Raw genomic sequence first — 18,981 nt, forward strand, 5'->3', positions numbered from 1 at the left:
AAATGCTTCAAATGTAATTCTCTCTGCCTAATTCAACAGTAGTGGTGACCTTTAAAGAGAGAAATTTCATTAAAAATTTTCATTACAGCGGGTGTGTCAGTGTGTGTGAATGTGTTTAATACTTGACAGTCTCTCTGTGCCTCTAGAACATTGGTGATTATTAGCGTCAAACGTCCTCATTGGTGAAGCAGAATATCACTGGACAGAGGCAGAGTGGCACGTAAAAGAGTAAATTGGCAAACTGAAATAAAAGAACGGTCCTGAATCTTTAACCCAGAGTGGCCAGTCACACTGAGGACATGGATGTTTAGGAAAGAGTATTAATTAGACACATAAAATCATATGGATTTACATTCTTCATAGTCAAATTGAGGGGTGGTACGGTGTTGCAGTGGTTAGCAGTCACCTCACAGCAAGAAGGTTCTGGGTTCGAACCCCTGGCCTGGGGAATTTCTGTATGGAGTTTGCATGTTCTCCCTGTGCCTGCGTGGGTTCTCTCCAGGTGCTCCAGCTTCCTCCCACAGTCCAAGCACATTAGGGTTACCTGGCAACTCTAAAGTGCCCATAGGTGTGAATGTGTGCGCAAGTGGTTGTTTGTCTCTATATGTCAGCCCTGTGATAGACTGGCGACCTGTCCAGGGTGTACCCCGCCCTTGCCCAAAGTCAGCTGGGATTGGCTCCTGCCCCCCCGCGAACCTACAAGGATAAGTGGTATAGAAAATGGATGGATTGGATGGACAGTTAAATTGAGTGTTCACAACACTGGCATCAGCGACACCACAAAAGGGTCACAAGATAAATTATAGCAGTCTTGAGACAATTAATAACATGAGAGACATTTAGAAATCAAAATTAAAAATCAATATTCTCTTTTGTTGTTGTTATTTTTTATTTGTTCTAATCTTTGCTGTTTTTTCGTGTGAATTCTTCCTCTAAAATCATTTTAAAAAGCACAAAAAAAGATTTAAAACACAAAAATATGAGAAGGGAAACAGATTCCTTGCTTGAGCACAACATAGACACATGCAAGTTGTGATGAGGGCGCTCAAGTAAAAGTTGGAATTTAATATAATTTAAAAAGATCTAATTTACTTAAATGATGTAAGATACAGTAAATGAGGAAAATGTATGCAATGTATACATTATTGTACCAGTCATCACAAAAAACACAAAAGCAACTTTTCCTGTCTATAAACAATTTGAAAAAAGAACAGAAAAAGGAAGGAATAACCTTTAGTCTCTCCCTCATAGATCTGAGATCCTTCTTCACACATTTTGTGTTTTAATACTCTAGTGATTCAGCTGTGGGGATGAATTTCACACATAGAGTGCAAATTATTATGACAACCGGGGGTGGGGGCAGTGCAGGCAGGCGCATGCTTCAGTGAACTAAAGTGTTACAAACCTTACAGTATCTCGCTTGTTTCTAAACTCTATATCGATTATAATATAATATAATAATGATAAACTCCAATATCAAAATGTAACACTGACTCCTTTGTCTCACTGCTCATGACGTCACAAGTATTTGCTGAAATTAGACAAGACATTTTATATTGGTAATGAAATTTCAAGCCAACATTGGAAATGAAAGGGTGCACTATCAGCTAGCTAACACGAGTTACCTAAACTGTACCTCAAGGCAAAACTTAGAAACTAGGTAATAATAGTTAGTTAATCTGTAACTTAAGGCAAAACCTAGAAACTAGCTAACATTAGTTAGCTTAACTGCTAGGCCACCGACCTTACGTCATTACTCCGCGACCGTTTGAGCTGCAGACTTGCCGTTTTTTTCTGCTTAAACTAGACAGTCGGCGCTTTCTAACAAGCCGCCGTTCGCCCCGAGAGTCGATACACTAACATAAAAGGTATGAAATATTTGGAGTAGTTTTACCGTTTTTCTGGCACATTACTGCTTTGTCTGTGTTTATTGATCAATTCCCACCCGCATTCTTTGCCAGTGACGTCTAGCACGTCACTCAATTCTACATTCCTATTGGCTCCAGTGGGTGCTGTCATAGCCAATCAGAGTGTCTGATTCAGAGGCTTGGTCTGCATTGACTGTATTGTATACCCGGACTAAGGGCCCAATCTTACACCCGGCGCAAAGCAATGCAAAACGCAACTCAAGTGCATTTGCTAGTTTCAGACTGACACAGTTGTCATTTTTCCGTTCAGCGCCCATGTGGACAGTGGAAGGTGATTGCAACGCACACGGTTGCACAGAGCGCACACATCTGATCTGAAAATGCTCCTAGATGTTTGGATAAGTCAGATGGCACATTACATTACAGCCTCAGAGGGTCAGAGCTTCTTTGTGACGTGTGTTGTATAATGTCATGTAGCCTATGTCTCCTGCACGATGCTCTGCAGAGAAGCCTCTTTCTTACTATCTGGTAAATCCACCACAGTGTTTCTCATTCTTCACCTGAATTTGTCCACCACAGTTTCATAACGAACCGAAGATTTGTTCACACTTTTCATCCTACTACAAAACATTTCTGACGTTGTGATTTCTGCTGTTAAGACCCAGCAGTTTGTTTTTTCCTATTTCTTTACATTTTGAGGCTTTGGTCACATTAATCTAAAATTTAAATTAAAAGTTCCTATTTCTTGATTGCTTTTGAATTATGCTATTGACCTGATGATCAAGTCAACCAATCAATCAACAGAAAACCAAAAACCAATTTGCAAATATTTTGATAGCTGCAGTCTAATACAACATACCTGCAATAAATTCTACCTTCATGAAGGTTATAACGTTCAGTTTGTGTTGAAACTGATTCAGAGAGGTGTTGATTGATAATAAAAATACTCCTAGAAGAAGGAGAGAATGCGTATCTCCAAGTGTGAGAGATTTAACCCTCACGGATTTTAGAACATTTAACAGATTCTCTTTATTTTTATACTTAAAGTGATAGTTCAGGTTAATTGACGAGCGGTTGTATGAGGTACTTATCCATATTAAGTGTATCTGCAGTAGATTTGGGTTAATGTGCTGCCAGTTTGGAGAAGCAGGCAGCTTAGACTAAAGTTAAAACTAAAAACTAAACGTATAGCGACAAAGTTGCCAAGTTTGCATTGATGAATTTGCTTCCTTTTGTGATTACACTGGTTATTTATCAGCATCATAACATTTGTGTGAAATAACTCAAGTAATCTTGCTGGCACAAAAAACATGCCAACTGCTAGCTGCTGCCCTCAGCTATCATATACACATGATATTCATTCCCACGACATGTGAAAGAACTCGAATGTTTCTACAGTAGGTTGCAGATAAAATACTCACATTTATGTCTGTGGGAAATTCAGGGTCTCCATTTCAGCTGACCTGCAACTATTTGGACTAAAACATGCAAACTCCAGTAATAACTTGTCAGCAGGGGGACATACAAACAAACAAACAGCACTTTTGCCCTTTTGTTAACAGTGTTTTGAGTTGGCCCGGGTCCTGGAGAAGTCTATTTAGTCCGGTTTAGAAAAGTTAATGGTTTCCATCTAGTTTTCAAAAGCTCAGCATGGAGCCAATTCAGAGCAGGTTTGATCTTGGCTGTCTCTTGCAGTGGCAGTGATGGGCTACACTTACTCCACAGATGTATTCAGTTACTGTCACTCCTACAATTGACGTAATTTCCTACATGCTTTCTTCAATAGATGAACCTTCGAGGCAAGTTTCCATCTTAGGGGCATGTGTATTTTGATTTTGCAAAGTAATTAAGCTTCCACAGACTGAAGTGTCTCTCTGTAAAACTTTTCCCATTCCAAGAAGTCGCTTTTTCCTTTCAAAGTAAAACATTTGAGCACACTAACCTGAGGACAGCACTGCCTCTGATCACTTATTAACATTCTTACCGTGTTTCTAAAACCGTTTGTAACTTTGTTGAGTGTATCTCACCGCAGTAAATTCTTGATGGAGGCCGGTGGTGAGTTCATCCAGGGATTTGGACGACGGAGGAAACACTGCGTTGCTGTGCGGCTTCGCTCATCAATGCACCCTATTGTCAAGAGGTTGCATAATCAGTAGCACATACACAAACCCCGGATAAACATCTCACTGCTCAAGACCTTTAACCAGAACAGACTGACACAGTATCTGTAACCAGGACTTTGATCTGGCACATTTGGTTTCTCAATTGATCCCTGTAGCATTGTCTGAATAGGTGTGCATGTAACCGCCTCATTCATGGATGGTTTGTGGATACTCTGGAGGTCTACTCACATTAGACAAAGCCCCCGGGAGAAGCCCCTCGATAAACAGACCCACAAATTAATCAGGAATTTCCCTCTCTGCAGAACCAGAAGGACCAGCAAACACAACATTAACATATCATCACCTTATTAAGTTGTTGTGGTAAAGCTGTTAGCAAACAATTGCTTATTTCCACATCCAGCAGATAAGGAGTGACACACATTCATCTAAAGCTGTGTTTCTGTCCACCTGGTCAATGTAAGTCCAGTATTGACCTTTTTAGCTCTGATTTTGGCCTCTACCAACTCCTGAGGGGAATATCTGGCTCTTTAGCTGCTAAATTTTCCACTATATCCACCAGCTAGTCTCTAACTGTGTCTGCAAGCTGAAAACATAATCATAAAAGTATTGACCATAGCAGCAATTCAACAACTTTCATCAAGAGTGCAGGAGGGTTCGCTCCTAACTAGCTAGCTAATAGAGTACAAGGAGCTGGTTAAATTGTGACAGCGGCAGACAAATTAACCGGTCTGCCATTAACATGCATGAAGCAGTTAAACCACTCAGGCTGAGGGTTAAGAAATGAGATGAAGCAGATTCTGCTCTGTGAGGGAATTTTATTTCCTTACATTTATGCAGCTGTTGAATCACCAGAGAATTAGACAATGAACTGAATAGAAATTTGAGCATTTTGAGCCGTGAAATATTAATAATCACAAGATTTCTTGGCTTCAAACAGTTAAAATGGATTTGATATCATACTGCAGTTTTTTTTTTTTTAAATCATTTTTTAATGTCATTTAAATGTCACAAAAGACATCAGACTGTTAGAAAAATAAACCTTTAGGAAAGCTTTAGAACACAAGGGAGATGAAAAATGACGACAAAGGATATATTCACAGTTCAGATTCCTAAAAACACAGACAAACACAGTCAGCACATGTGCATCAGTAGTTTTCAAATAAATACTTAAAATGTTTGATAATTCATGAATTTGGAGTGAAACAAGCATCACCGATTTGACCTTTTTAGCTGGTAACATTAGGAAAATTCATGAAAAGAAACGCATCATTGGTATGAAGAAACATTCAAATATCATGAAAATGTAGATAAATTCGTTAAGAATAAAATCAAAACTTTAGACAGAATATTATATATCCACGTTTGCTAATTCAGTATACTGTCATTAGTACAAGTAGGCATTGAACGACAGAAACACAGTGTACAAAACATTACAAATACAATACAAATGTGGAGTTCAAACAGTTCACACTCGGGCACATAAACACACACACTGAACCGGTGTAACTGCAGAGGAGTGGATGGCATTGTAGCTTTCAGATGGATTTGTTTAAAGAGCGGATTACACAGAAGACAGCAGATGATTGAGTTCAGTTACATCGAACGAGAGTCTATGGCTGATATGATGAATCCATATTTGTTTGGGTTTCAGGCATTTCTCTATTATTAAGAGCCAATATCAGACATGTCGAAGCTTTATCCCAGAGACAGCGTTTCCCTGTTGTAATTCTGGCTTGGATGTTGATGTTAGGACCACAACAACAGTTCTCTAATCATAATCAGTTAATCTCCTTTTTATTTTCTCAATTAATCATCTTGTCTGTAAAATGTCAGAAAATAGTGGAAATAATCCAGTCTAAACCAACGCAATCCAGCATGCTGAATACCAGAGCCCTGCAACTACAATACCTCACCTAACTGGAATGAATCCATTATTGACACCGGTGTTTGAAGAACAAAAACATCCACTTAGTAGACAGAGGAAGAAGTCTGCATAATACAAACGGATCACGCAGATCTTACTTGCATGTAAATAGCGAATCTACTCAGCCCTGTTTTCATGTCAGACCTGTGCAAAAGGATGCACAGTTGTATACGTTTGCATGTATAACACTAATAATAACACAGAGTTTATGACTTGTATGTTTATGAATTGTATCAGTTTTGTGGTCTAAATGTTAGGACGACTAAGGAGACACTTTACTATGCAGCTGCTATTTGTTACAAATGGAGAGTAACAAGATAAATGGAGTTAGCTGCTCAATCATCCAGTCATGATTTCTGAGTCTTCAATGACAAGTACAGGACCAGACTGTTTGGTGGCTGTACACAGTTTCATTTACATCACAGTTCCCTGTCCCTGTATAAACATTATATTAGACTAGTGTCTCGAAATGTAAGAAAATATCGAGACACTTGAATATTATGTTTGGTGACACTGTATCGATTCTCAAAAACACTGTATTGATTTATAATTAATAGTTGATGTGCAAAGATTCGATTTAGGGTTACCAAACGTTACCACCTGAATCCAAAGGAGCACAAGGTCGGGCTCTGGCAGCGAACAGAGCTGAAGTGTGGGCTCATTTCAGCTTCCACAATGAAGAAGGCACTAAGGAGATCGACAAGAGCCATACATCATTTGAAAAACGTGCCATGGCAAAATCAAATACTCAGGCAACACAATAAATCTGAGCGCACACTTAGCAAGACATCACTCTGAACCGCTGACGGAACAGCAAATGTTAAACAAGCGGATCCCTCTCAACACTGTCTATGTAGCGCTGTCTGTTTAATTTATTTTATTCACGTAATTGTTCACCTAAAGAATCCTACAAGCACTTTTATTACTTTTACTTATTATTGTTATTTTTATTCCTTTATTGGATAGTTCTGGTGAACAGGAAAGGCAGGGAGAGAGTAGGGGAATGACACGCAGCAAATGATCCAACCAGCCAGGCGGGAGTTGCCCTGTGAACTTGCTACTCAGGGCATTTGCACTCATGTGATATACGCCCCAACCATTCAGCTATCAGGTCGGCCCACCCAGATTTTATGCATATAGTGGTGTGTTCTTTATACTATACGTTTTATTAAAATTAGATTAAACAAAAAAACACCTTGCTTACAATATCGCAATATATTGAATCGTAACCCATGTGTCGTGATATGTTTCGTATCACCAGGTTATGGCTAATACACAGCCCTATGATAGACAGAGTTCATATAGAGACCGGTAGGGACTCTTTGGCAGGTTTATTGTGTATGATGGTGGGAGCGTTCTTCGATGTGGAGCCCCAGCAGGCGTACACAGGCCTGCCATGGACACGGTTGCCGCTAGTGTGTGTTACTTTGCCTTTGCTCTTGCTCCTACTCTGAGTTCTGTCCTGAGACAAACCAAAGGTCTTCTTTTTAACGCAGCCTCTTTCCTGGAGTTGAATGTGGATAGGGTACGGGGCTTGATGGCCCGCAGTGACGTGGTCGCCTACTCGGTTTCCCCCCAGCTTGGGGCAGAATGAGAGGAGCAGGCAGCGCAGCTCCCGCTGGAAAGTCTTATTGAAGTAGAAGTAGATGAAGGGGTTGTAGATGTGGGAGCTTTTGGCGAAGAGGGCGGGGAAAACAAAGCCCTCAGGAGCCATATACCAGTGCTCCTTGTGGAAAATGAAGAGGAAGGACACAACAGCATACGGGGCCCAAGCAATCACAAAGCCTAGGCTGATGCAGAAAAACATCTGGAAGAGGAAGTAACAGATGACAGAAAATTACTTGCAACACTGGAAACACTGGAAAACACTTAATGAATCATTTCTTATGATGTGTAGCTATTAATACACAAGAGTGTAGTCACATAAAGCATGTTTCCTGGGAGACTACAGAAAAACAAAAGCAATGGTCATGTGGCCAATGTTCTACTGATAAGTAGGACTAATCTCTTTACAGTCATGTGAATATCAGATGTTCAAATTATTCGAAATTACATTTATTTCCGGTAGTGAAACAGGAAGTATTGTGATGATGTATACCTTTGTCACCACAGCCAGTGGTGTGTGTGTTATAACCCATCCCATTGATAAGAGCTATTTTTGGGTTGCCACATGCGAGGTGTTGTTGCCTGAAAGGTTTTTTAGTACCTTGATTGGAAGTACTCGAAAACCCACAGACATGATACACATTTTTCAGATTCAGTGTGACTTACATTTTTCGCAGGATATCCTTCCCTTCTATGTCCATCCCTGGAGACAATCCATAAATAAATCTACTTAGAAATCATAGACAAAAGATTCTCCTCACAACTCCAGAACCTGCCTGAGAATGATTGTTATTATTAGAGTTGGAAGAGGGTCCCTCATATCTCCGTCTGATAAACAAGCTGCAGGTGGTTCTTGAGAACTTTGTGCGAATGAAAGCAACCAAATGCATGTACAAACACACTGACTGGTTGATAGAGAATGAAAGTGATAGGAATCTCATGCTACAGCCTTCCCGGTAACCATATCTCAAGACGATTGAGCATCTGTGAGCGTGTCACATCAGACAGCACTCTCCACCACCGTCATCATGCTTATTTGCTTATCAAGACTTTTGACTTGACGTTGACGTGCCCTAAAGGCTTTGGAACTTGGATTAGAAATGCACTGACTCCAGAGCTGTTTTTTAAGTATTAGAGGAAAGTCAAGTCTTGTCAAAGCACAAATTCCTTTTTGTTCAGGTCTCAAATCAAGTCAAGTCTATAGGGACTCGTGTCTCACAAAGTCAGGTTTTAGTGCAGTCAAGTCCAAGTCAAGTCTTCAATTTTGTAACTCTAGTGTCCAGGCACCTGCTGTAACAGTCTACAGCTTAAAACTACATATGATTAAGCTTTCAAGTCTCAAATCAAGAGTAAGAGTCAATTCATAATAAATAAAATTTTAGTGCAGTCAGGTCCAAGTTGATTCTCATGTCTTCATTTTTGTCAGTCTTTTGTCTGAGGTTCAGTCTCAGGTTACAGGTTCTGTATCATATACTACAATACACATAACGGACTTTCTTCCCACCACCTCGCTCACCACGGAGAGCCGTTTCTCAGCGTGCCGCAGGTTGTTGCGGATGCCTCTGGCAGACAGCGAGTAGGAGAAGCGGGACACCTTGTAGAGGATCTGACACTGGGACACCACGATGAAGAGGACAGGAACCAGTGTGAAGCAGGCAAAGGAGCAGATCACGTAGAAAGCGTCCTTCGTTGAGGTGTGATAACCCCTCCAGGCGATGGTGCAGGATAGCCCATAAGGCTCAGGGACGTACTCGCCCCAGCCGAACAAAGGGAAGCTGGACCACACGGCAGCGACCAGCCAGATGACGCAGCACGCTATTCGGATGTTGGCTCCTTCCAGCCACACAGCTGCAGAGAGGAGCAGAAGTTGTTAGTGATTTTACAGCGTTAGTGTAGTTACAAAGTGTATGCTCATATAATCCATGTTTCAGCTGCTTAAGAATAGTTAAAATACACTTTAGATGAAGTTAGATGAAGAAACAACTCTGTCCGCCTGGAAAGGAAGGATAGGAAGCTAACGACAGCCAGCGGCCAGTTAGCTTAGCTTGACACACAGAAGTCTTGTTGTTGTAAGCTCCTGTGAAACCACAAATTTAATTTTTGTGCAAATTAAGATATAACATATTAATTATTGAGTTTTGAGTGAATGGTGCTCTTGGGCAGGTTTGTACAGCGCCAGTCTAGCTGTTTCCCCCTGTTTCTATTTTTTTATGCTAAGCTAACTAGCTTCTAAGTTGTATCTTCTCAGCTAACTCTTGGCAACAAAGAGAATAAGCATATTTTTCCTAAAATGTGAAATAATTCCTTCTAAGAAGCTTGCTTTAATCCACATTATCTTTGTATCTCCTTTGTGGCTAAATTGAACAAGGGATCTTTTTTTTTTGACACATATCAGGTTCCCTAATGGAGAAAATAATGCTATAATATGGTCACAGTATATAATGATGGTAGAAAACTAACCCCTGATGTTGTTCAGTTCTTAATAAAAGCTGACATGTCATCAGTTCTGCACATCAGGCTCTATTTATCCTGAAAAACATCTTTAATGTGGCCATTTGTGCACATAAGAACAGACATGCTGGTCACACTGAAATGACAGCTTTCATTTGACATTTTCTCAATTTTTGTGCAAGCCATTTAAAAGAAATAATCACTGACACACAAAGCAGCAAAATGCTATTATTTCTGACAGTTTGACAGAAGAAAAGGAGTAAAAATTATTCCATTGTGACAAAAAGTAAATGTAGTTTAACTTTTACCAATATCATAACTTCACATTGTGAAAACTTCTTTGGGTTGATGTAATACACTGCCTTCAATTTTGCTTTTAAGTTGGTAAAAAAAAAAAAAAAAACTTTTAACAATACTTTTCTTTACTTCTGATCCTGTATTGTGCATGGGGGCTTTGTGAAAAGCTTTAGATAAGGATTATTTGATGTATTACTAACAATAAAGCTTTTTATCTGTCCTGTCCTTCTCCGTCTGTATCTCCTCAACTACAATCAAAGTCCTCAAATCGTCCTGAATCAACACCTGCCCTCACCGTAAACCAGGCTGTAGCAGGTCTTCAGGTAGCGCATGATGCTGATGGCGGTGATGGTGAACATGCCACACAGTCCGAAAATGTAGCAGCCAAGGCCGTAGTAAACACATGTGATGTCTTCCCCCAGCCAGGCGTGGTGGAAGGAGGACAGGATGGAGAGCGGGTAGAAACAGATGCAGCAGAGGAAGTCCACCACCGCCAGGTTGACACACAGCAGCTCCGAGCCCACCATCTTTTTCCTCCTGCGGTAACAGATCACCAGAACCAGCCCATTGCCCAGAACTGAGAGCAGAACTACAGAGAGGGAAAGAGGACCAGAGTGGGAACAATAATTATACTGTAGCTGCATTTTCTTTTTGGCCACTTGGAGGCAGCACAACAGGCTGTAAACACAAAATTCACATATTATCAGCATATAAAGTTGATATGGCAAAACATGTTAGCAACCAACTGCTTATTTACAAATCTGGCAGATTTATCAAACAAGCAGTCATTTGGAGTCATTGTTCACCTGTCCAACAGTCGCTCTTCTTTTAGCTCTGTTTGGGTTTCCTCCAGTTCAGGAAAACACTAGTTCACCACTACATTCACCATCTAGTGCTGAGCAGGTATACAGTTGGTTTATTAGGCTTCTTTTTTGTTTTGTTTTGTTTTGTTTTGGTTTGGTTTTTGCTGCCTGCTGCTACACTACAATACACACACACACACACACACACAGAGTTAATTTGTGTAAAAAAATAGTCCTGCATTAAAGAAAAATCTGTTTTTCTTCATCAATCAACACAATGTAACTTGACTGCATGGTGCTTTTATAACTTACTTGAATGAATAATGCCTACTACAGTTTCAGGCAGTCTGACTGGAATGTAGAAAACTTTGATTTACTGTATATTAATTAATTTGATTGTAAGTGACTATAATAAATAAAACAACGGATCATGTAACTTTAATCAATGTGAAAGGTGTCGCTCTTCATGATGAACCTACAAAGAGTTATCACCCAACTGCAGCTCCCCTCAACTTCATGGAGCTTCAGTGTTTGCAGGTTTTTTGCTTCCACCAAAGCGGCGGTTTCAGGTTTATGAATTATTCTGTGAATGGATAAACTTCTGTATTAGCTGCTGTCACATCTGACACACTATCAGTCCGCTCGATGGATGACAACACAAGGAGTGTCATACTCGAAATGACACTGCAGCTTTTAGACTTGAAATTAAATAAAAGGTATCTTCACAAATCCAGCTTGAACCAATACATGTGCTCAGTGCTGATTGTTAGACAGAGCTGAAAAAAATTGTCGATCAATCAATGAGGCTATCCACAGAAGAAAAGCCAATATTGTATTTGTTTCTTAATGTCCACTAATCCCTGGAAAAGGCTGAACCAACAATGAATCAGTCCATCTGTCAATACAATTCAGCTTCCACAGCCTGACTGTGGCCATCTGTTTGTTCTCCCCCAAATGCGCTGCCCAAAACATTTTCTGACTTGATGCCCCCTGTGGTTAAAATAATGTACATTTAGTTAAAGTTATCGACCAATCACAGCCATACTATGAAAAAAAAAAGAAGTTGTTATGTTGTCTGTTGGTTTAAAAAAAAAGAGACACACAGCAATCTCTCATGACCCATCCATGCACATCAACCGCCTACCTGTGTGGACTCTAACAACAACACATGACCTCATCCATTGCTTTTTACATCAGCCAGTGGAGGGCTGTCGCTCTTGTTTCTGCACATTTCTCACACAGAAGTGAACTGAGCATTTGTTACGGACTATTTTCAGATGTGGACTAATACACATTTGGTGCTCTAGTTAATAGTATAGTTTAAGTGCATAGTATACTATGGTTTAATAGTATAGTATAGATAATAGTAGTAGTAATAGTATAGTTTATATACTTTAGTAATAAAAAATAAAAAACTGGATAACTGGCTTTTTCAGACGCCACATGTCTCATGGCAGAACTACACAGTTCAAATATTAACTGCATATTAAGACACATTAAACATGCAAGTGTCATTACTGCAAAACAAACACACACCATTTCTTAATTACTCCTGATTAGATATGCTAAATAAAGAATAACACATGCATGTCAATGAGCAGGAACTGTGACATTTACAAAGTTAAGCTCCAAATGTGTCTGCTGTTTTCACATAAACCACCATTATTAACATTACATTACTTACATTAATTACATTACTTACATGCAATGTGTGTTTTGATTCACATCTCAAACAAAATGTACAAACATTTTCTGTTATCAACATAACAAATTTAATTTAATATCATTAACATTGTTCAACTTTATTTTATACTCAATGGAAATTCTAATGTTTTCAAACACACAACACAATGTGACTGGGCTGGGTTTTGGAAAAATGTGTATAATATATAAAATATGAATTAAAGTGGTGACTTGGATTTGGATAATCCACTGTCTAAACATCAGAGAGCTTCAAAGAAAGCGACACAGAAAATAAAGAGTATTTTTACAACCTTAAAACAAGAGAGATGCACATACCTACAGAGAGGATGGCCAGTCCCACACATATGTCCGCGGCAGGGGTCAGTTTGGAGGTGAACACAGAGATGGTCCGGTTGTCATCAGAGGAGTTCAGAGGCATTGGTTGTTGCTTTTCTCCGATGTGTTGCGGGAAAAATCCAGACTTGTCTCACAAGACGAGATGTATGTGTGTGTGTGTGTGTGTGTGTGTATGTGTGTGTGTGTGTGTGCGCGCCAGGTCCGGCTCACTTTCTTTTATGCAGGCTGATGTGTCACTATGGTAACCTAAAGCAACAGCTGATCAGATCAACTCTCAGTGGGAAAGCTGCTACAGCAGGTATGGAGCGTATGGAGTCCCAGAGGCGACAAATGTCACTGCAGCCGGACTGATGAGTGGAAACAACATGGAATATAATTCATCTCCAAGCTGCTGTTGATTATTTAAATATGTACCCGACACAGAGCCATTGTATATGTATATTAGTGACAGCTGTGCTTTTCCTACTGTGACAAGTCAAAATGAGTTTTGTGAAAAAGAACGATTATTTGTCTCCTGAAGTTTTAAATGAAGCGAACAAACCTTGGTTTAATATCTGCATAAATTGCTTTTAGTCATCTCCATTTTTACACAACCATAAAATCTTTGTGATCAGTTGTTCTCAAGCTCTGTGTGTCTTTCCCCCCTCATGCCTGTAGTGTGAATTAATGATTGATTTTGTTATTTCTTTTTTTTATTCAAGTATCGTACACCTAAAGGAGTCTAGCCAACATGGGCTTATGAGACACAACATAAGTACTACTTAAATAAGTCACAGGGGCCATTTTGTTGTACTGCTACTCCTTCTTCTTCTTCTTCCATCTGTGACTTATTTAATGTAAATTGCCCTTCAGGTCTTCATTTTCCTTCAAAGGAGCACAGAGATTTTATACAATGGCAGAGACACAGCCTTGAGTGTGTGAATACTACAGAGGGAGAAGATCTAAGTAGTACTTCTATCTGTACTTATTCCCTCATCAGTGACTGGTACAGATCTACACCAGTGCATAAATTACATTCTAATTATATAGTAGGGCTATGTTGGTAGCATGTACTGCTAACATGCTGTTGAGTCTGTTTATATGAGCTCAAAAATCCAGAGAAAGTCTGGCTGATGTGTCATCACATGTTGCAAATCTCTGTACATGTACAGTAGATCTCATGAGAGACGACTGGAGGCTTTTAGCGCTTTTATCTGTCGGACTATGCTAACCTCCCCTGAGTGAACTGAGCATGATTTTTTGCCATTTTCAGCCAGAAAAAAAAACAAAACAATAAACATCGACCTTTGGTCACAGACATGTAAAAAGCCTCACACCCTTCCTACATAGCACCAAGACACACAGGCTGCAAAAGATGCAAAATAGTTTGTAAATAGTTTTGTGTCATTTTGTGTTTGATTCATTCATTCATGTCTCTTTGTGGTTGTTTTGTGTCAGTGTGTTGTGACTTTGCATCTCTTTGTAGTCCTTTGTTAAACCCCTTATCGTAACAAAAGTCTTTTCTTCATAGATGCATGTAGTTATTTCATGCAGTATGAATTTACATCCGGTGTCAGCTGTGCTTGTGCCAGTCTAATTAAAACTACATGTGTGTCTCTGAGAAAATAATGAGTGAACACTTGTGATTCATTCCTGGGAAACAATGAGCTGTAATGAAGTGTTTTCATTACATGAGCTGTAATGATTGTTGTTGTTTCATTAAAGTTTGTCTAATCAGTAGAATTCGTCTGCTCTGTTTTACTAACAGCTCTTGTCTAATCTTTCTCATGAGCACTGATTTCTGTTGTTCATGTGTGTCTTGTTTATATACATATGGTATATTTGGGCATTCAAGTGATTTGGTCACAGTCCAGACCTTTAGCCTAATGTTTGGTCTTTACTGCAGCCACCTTCAGCTCTGTCTTTGTTGTAGAGTCTCTCTTTTAGTCTCAGGCCCGCTGAGGATATTCCACCTCCTAACCCCAAAAAGCTCTTCGGCTGCTTTGGCCATGTATTTATAACGGTTGTCCGTCTGAAACATGAAATGTCGTCATGTGAGTTTTGATGCATTTGCCTGAATCTGAGCACAGAATGCTGCTGTACCTGCATTCATCCTTTAGTTTAAAACATGCCCAGGCCATGACAGAACCAGCACCATGTTTGACGGATTGGGTCGTCAGCTGTTCGTCTGATTCTCCTACGTGTCGTCTCAAATCAGACATTTTCTCTTTTCGACTAGTCAGTGTGTGTGTGTGTGTATAAAGCAGACCAAAAGATTGTAAAATTAATGTCCTGTGTTTCCACTTATGACCAAGAGCTGAAAGCTTCACCAAAGCAGATTGAGCCACGTTGAATTTAAACACATATTTTCAGCTTCCTTTATAATAAATCTGACTATGACAACTGCAGTTAATGCAGGATTAGTGTGAAGACAACCCAGCTGGACCAGTCATTCTTTGGAATCAGTAGTAAACATATTAAAACTCCTTCAGCGGTTCTTACTCTATTTGTGTTCTTGCTGATTTATGACTGTTATTAAATTCAACTACAGTTTATGTTGAAAATACCACAAAGATTTGGTGAGATAACATTGTTGTGGGAAATGTTGCTGCTGCAGATTCTTCATGTACAAGACACAATGTGCTAATAATTCTGTCTGACTTCTTCCTGCCATGCACACACTTAGTGGTGCCGATTCTTCGGTCTGATAATCATCAGGTGTTTGGTTAGATAGCAGTCTGACATTTAAACCTCATCTGGAAGAACTTGTACAGGATCTGAACAAAGCACGTTTTTCTCTTCCGGACATGAAAACATTTTTTGTGCTATCGATCTTCATGTCTGTGCTTTACTATTAATCATCTCATGATGCCACAGATTGATCTTTTGGCCTTTTGAGGGGGACCAACCCCTTCATTGGTGCACCCCTGGAATAAACTAAGTAACTGTATATAAAGCAGTGAAAACCACATTCAAGCAGCTGCAGCAGTAACAAAAGGCTGCCTACAGACTGATTCAGTAATAAGCCTCATATTAGTTTTATATTGTATTTGTATTTTTTGTATTGTATTGGTACTCACACTTAAAACAGTCTGAAAGCTTCATCCAACACTGACTTTGCAACATATAAATAGAATAAAGCTCAAAAGAACATTAAAATATGAAGTGTGGTTCCCATTGGATGAAATTAAACTTTTAATTTTCAACATTTTAGATATGTATGTGTATGTACGTCATTGTTTCTTGTGCTTTGTGTGTGTTTTGCTGTTGTTGTTCTTCCTGCTGTGCTCAAGTGCATCTTGCAAAAAGCAATCAATGAGACTATCTGATTAAATAAAGGTTACACACATACATATATATATATGTATGTATGTATTAACTATTTAAAGAAATGCATTTGTTACATGAAGTGACCAACAATATAGACAGGAGCTCTGTGCTGATGACAGGTATAAGAAACAACCTTGCGCCACCTGTTGACCTCCATGATGTACTGCAGGTGAACACACACGTGGAGAAAAAATAATGATATAAAAAAAAAAAACCAAAAAAAAAAACAGACTGATGTTATACTTTGAGTAGAAAGATAGAGTAGACTTTATTTGATGGTGAAACCTAAATAAGATCTGCGATTAGAAAACAGGTTCCCCACGCAGTGCGTTAACGTCACAGAGGCTGGAATGCTGTACTGACAGAAAGGCATCAGAAAAGACTGGACCTAAAATATGAACTTAAAAGTAAGAGAGCAGACACTCGGGTTCAGAGGGAACACCATTCAATTAAAAACAAACAAAAAAAATTCTCAGGTCGTCGCTATGATCCATGGCAGTCAGATTAAGTTAATGAACATATCTCTCCACTCCCAACACCAGAAAATGGAGAGTAAAAGTGAATGTGAGGTTATAAAGTCTGGAGGGTGAACAGGCATTGATGGTAAACAATCTTGTGGTATATTCTGGTGCTAAGCATTGATTTTCATGATATCACTATATCATGGGTTTTTTGATGTCATAGATACACAAAATCCACCTCCTGTGTACTGTAAAAAATAAACAGGTAAGAGTAGTGGCAAGAGTGTCTTTTCTTTTGAGCTTGGAGAGAGAAACATTTATGTTCCTATAAGCACTGACTGCACTTTTCCTAGACCACAGAAACATTATACTGTACATAAAATCTTAAATTGAGTGGCATTTCCCTTTAAGTAGCCTCCAAACTAACATATACACATATATGCACTCATCAAATATACACTCAAGCACATCCTGCATCATAATCCATCTGCAAAGTGAAACATTCAAAAATATTTGCCTTGTCAATACTCTGGAAAAATATAGTACTTTAAGTCTCTTATGTTTTTATTTCATTTTTTGTTTTACATTTACAGATAGTTCAGTTGTTTTGGGAAATATTTGCTTTCTTGCTGAGAGTTAGACGAGATTTAATACCACTTTCAGGTCTGTAGGGTAAATATGAAGCCACAGCTGGCTAGCCTAGCTTAGTATAAAGACTGGAAACAGGGGGAAACAGCTAACCTGGCTCTGTCCTAAAGTAACAAAAGTCTCCTTTCCAGCTCCTCCTTTAACACCTTATACACCATGTGTATGTGTGTCAACCTTCTCATCTCTCTCTCAGCAAGAAAGCAAACAAGTTTATTTCTCAAAATGTCAGACTGTTCCTTTAATTCAAGAGGGGCTAAAAACCATTTCATTCTTTGAGAGCCCTCTCAATACTTTAGTGTAAATAATCTCATAAATGCAGGTGTTGTGTTACAACTATTAGCTTCATGTTTTCACCCAGACAAAAAGTTTACCTACACCTGAAACACAAAAATAATCTCACAAATATGAATTTACCCTAATAATTGTGAACCAGTTTTACCTGCACAGTCTCAACTAGTGATTCATGGAGATATCAAACCATATGTGGGATTATCTTTCTTTACAATGCAATTTTTTTTTGGCCATGCATCTCTCGCTCATCTCTTTCATGAAAAATCTGTCTTCTAGCTTGTTCTGCTCCTGACGACAGCCCTTTTACTACACATTAATGGACACTAAATGTCTAATTATGCGTCTGGTCCCATCTGCCCCAAATACTCCCATAGTCTGCGGTTCCCTTCTTCCTTAAGGTTTTGCACCCAAGTGTTGGCAGCAACAAGGAAAAGCACATTAAAAAATAGACATCTTTAAATAGCTATTCAGCTCGTCTAAGTGCAGCACGATCGGAAACATTAAATTCAAGTCATAATCATTTTCTCCCCTCCCATGTATCATACAATGAATATAACAAATAAAATCATTTTCAGTTAACAAACTAAATGTGAAAGGATAAATCTTTGATCAGACAAAAAAAAACCAATATACTGCTGCCACACTGTAACATCCAAAAATAGTCTTAAGTTGAAATATATAATTTTTTTTTTTTTTTTTTTTTTTTTTTCTGCCAAAGAATTGCTGGCGTTCTAAGTCACTCTAAGTAGATGTAATATACTGCTGAGGTGTAATTTGTGTTTTTCCATCTCCGTTAATCCTCCCCTGACGGTCCTGAACACGGTGTCAAACCGTTACGGAATTAAAAAAAACAACGTCCGCTGTCATTTGGCACATGGGGTGCTCTCACTGGCCGCCACACTGACGTCAGGCTCTTTGTCGTCTGTGGTGACGGCAGCAGCAGAATCAATGCTCTTGTCCTGGTTGTCGTTATTATTATTATTATTACTATTGTTGTTGTTGTTGTTGTTGTTCTGGACACTCAGGAGCCCGTGGCTGTTGTTCTGGACCAGAGTGGTGTCGCTGAGCCTCAACTCGTCCAGCTTCTTCCACAGCTCGTCCCTCTCCTGCTCCTTCTTCTTCTCCCTGTGGAGGACAACGTTTGAATACTTGTATTTGTTT

The 18,981-nt window shown here is 39.2% G+C and overlaps 2 protein-coding genes across 3 annotated transcripts in view; both read right to left on the reverse strand.

Annotated features, from left to right (window-relative positions):
* Window positions 1-4,884: 4,884 nt before the first annotated feature.
* opn8c (opsin 8, group member c) lies at window positions 4,885-13,204 on the reverse strand. The gene is made up of 4 exons (XM_087176213.1): window positions 13,091-13,204; window positions 10,564-10,857; window positions 9,037-9,368; window positions 4,885-7,722 (listed from the first exon to the last, which is right to left on the reverse strand). Exons 1-4 carry the CDS (start codon window positions 13,191-13,193, stop codon window positions 7,213-7,215), a joined length of 1,239 nt encoding a protein of 412 aa, XP_087032339.1. The 5' UTR covers window positions 13,194-13,204; the 3' UTR covers window positions 4,885-7,212.
* Window positions 13,205-18,090: 4,886 nt separating this feature from the next.
* Window positions 18,091-18,981, reverse strand: part of ppp2r5a (protein phosphatase 2, regulatory subunit B', alpha isoform) — a 38,562-nt gene continuing 37,671 nt past the window's right edge. For both annotated transcript variants that reach the window (XM_023415038.2, XM_087176296.1), the window contains exon 13: window positions 18,091-18,945. In XM_023415038.2, coding sequence (XP_023270806.1) covers window positions 18,684-18,945 — 262 coding nt within the window. In that variant the 3' untranslated portion in view covers window positions 18,091-18,683. The remainder of the gene's footprint in view (window positions 18,946-18,981) is intronic.

The sequence above is a fragment of the Seriola lalandi genome, unplaced genomic scaffold, assembly GCF_002814215.2.
Source record: "Seriola lalandi dorsalis isolate HSWRI2012SDOR001 ecotype SW California unplaced genomic scaffold, Sedor1 jcf7180002054544, whole genome shotgun sequence".
NCBI lineage: Eukaryota > Metazoa > Chordata > Actinopteri > Carangiformes > Carangidae > Seriola > Seriola lalandi.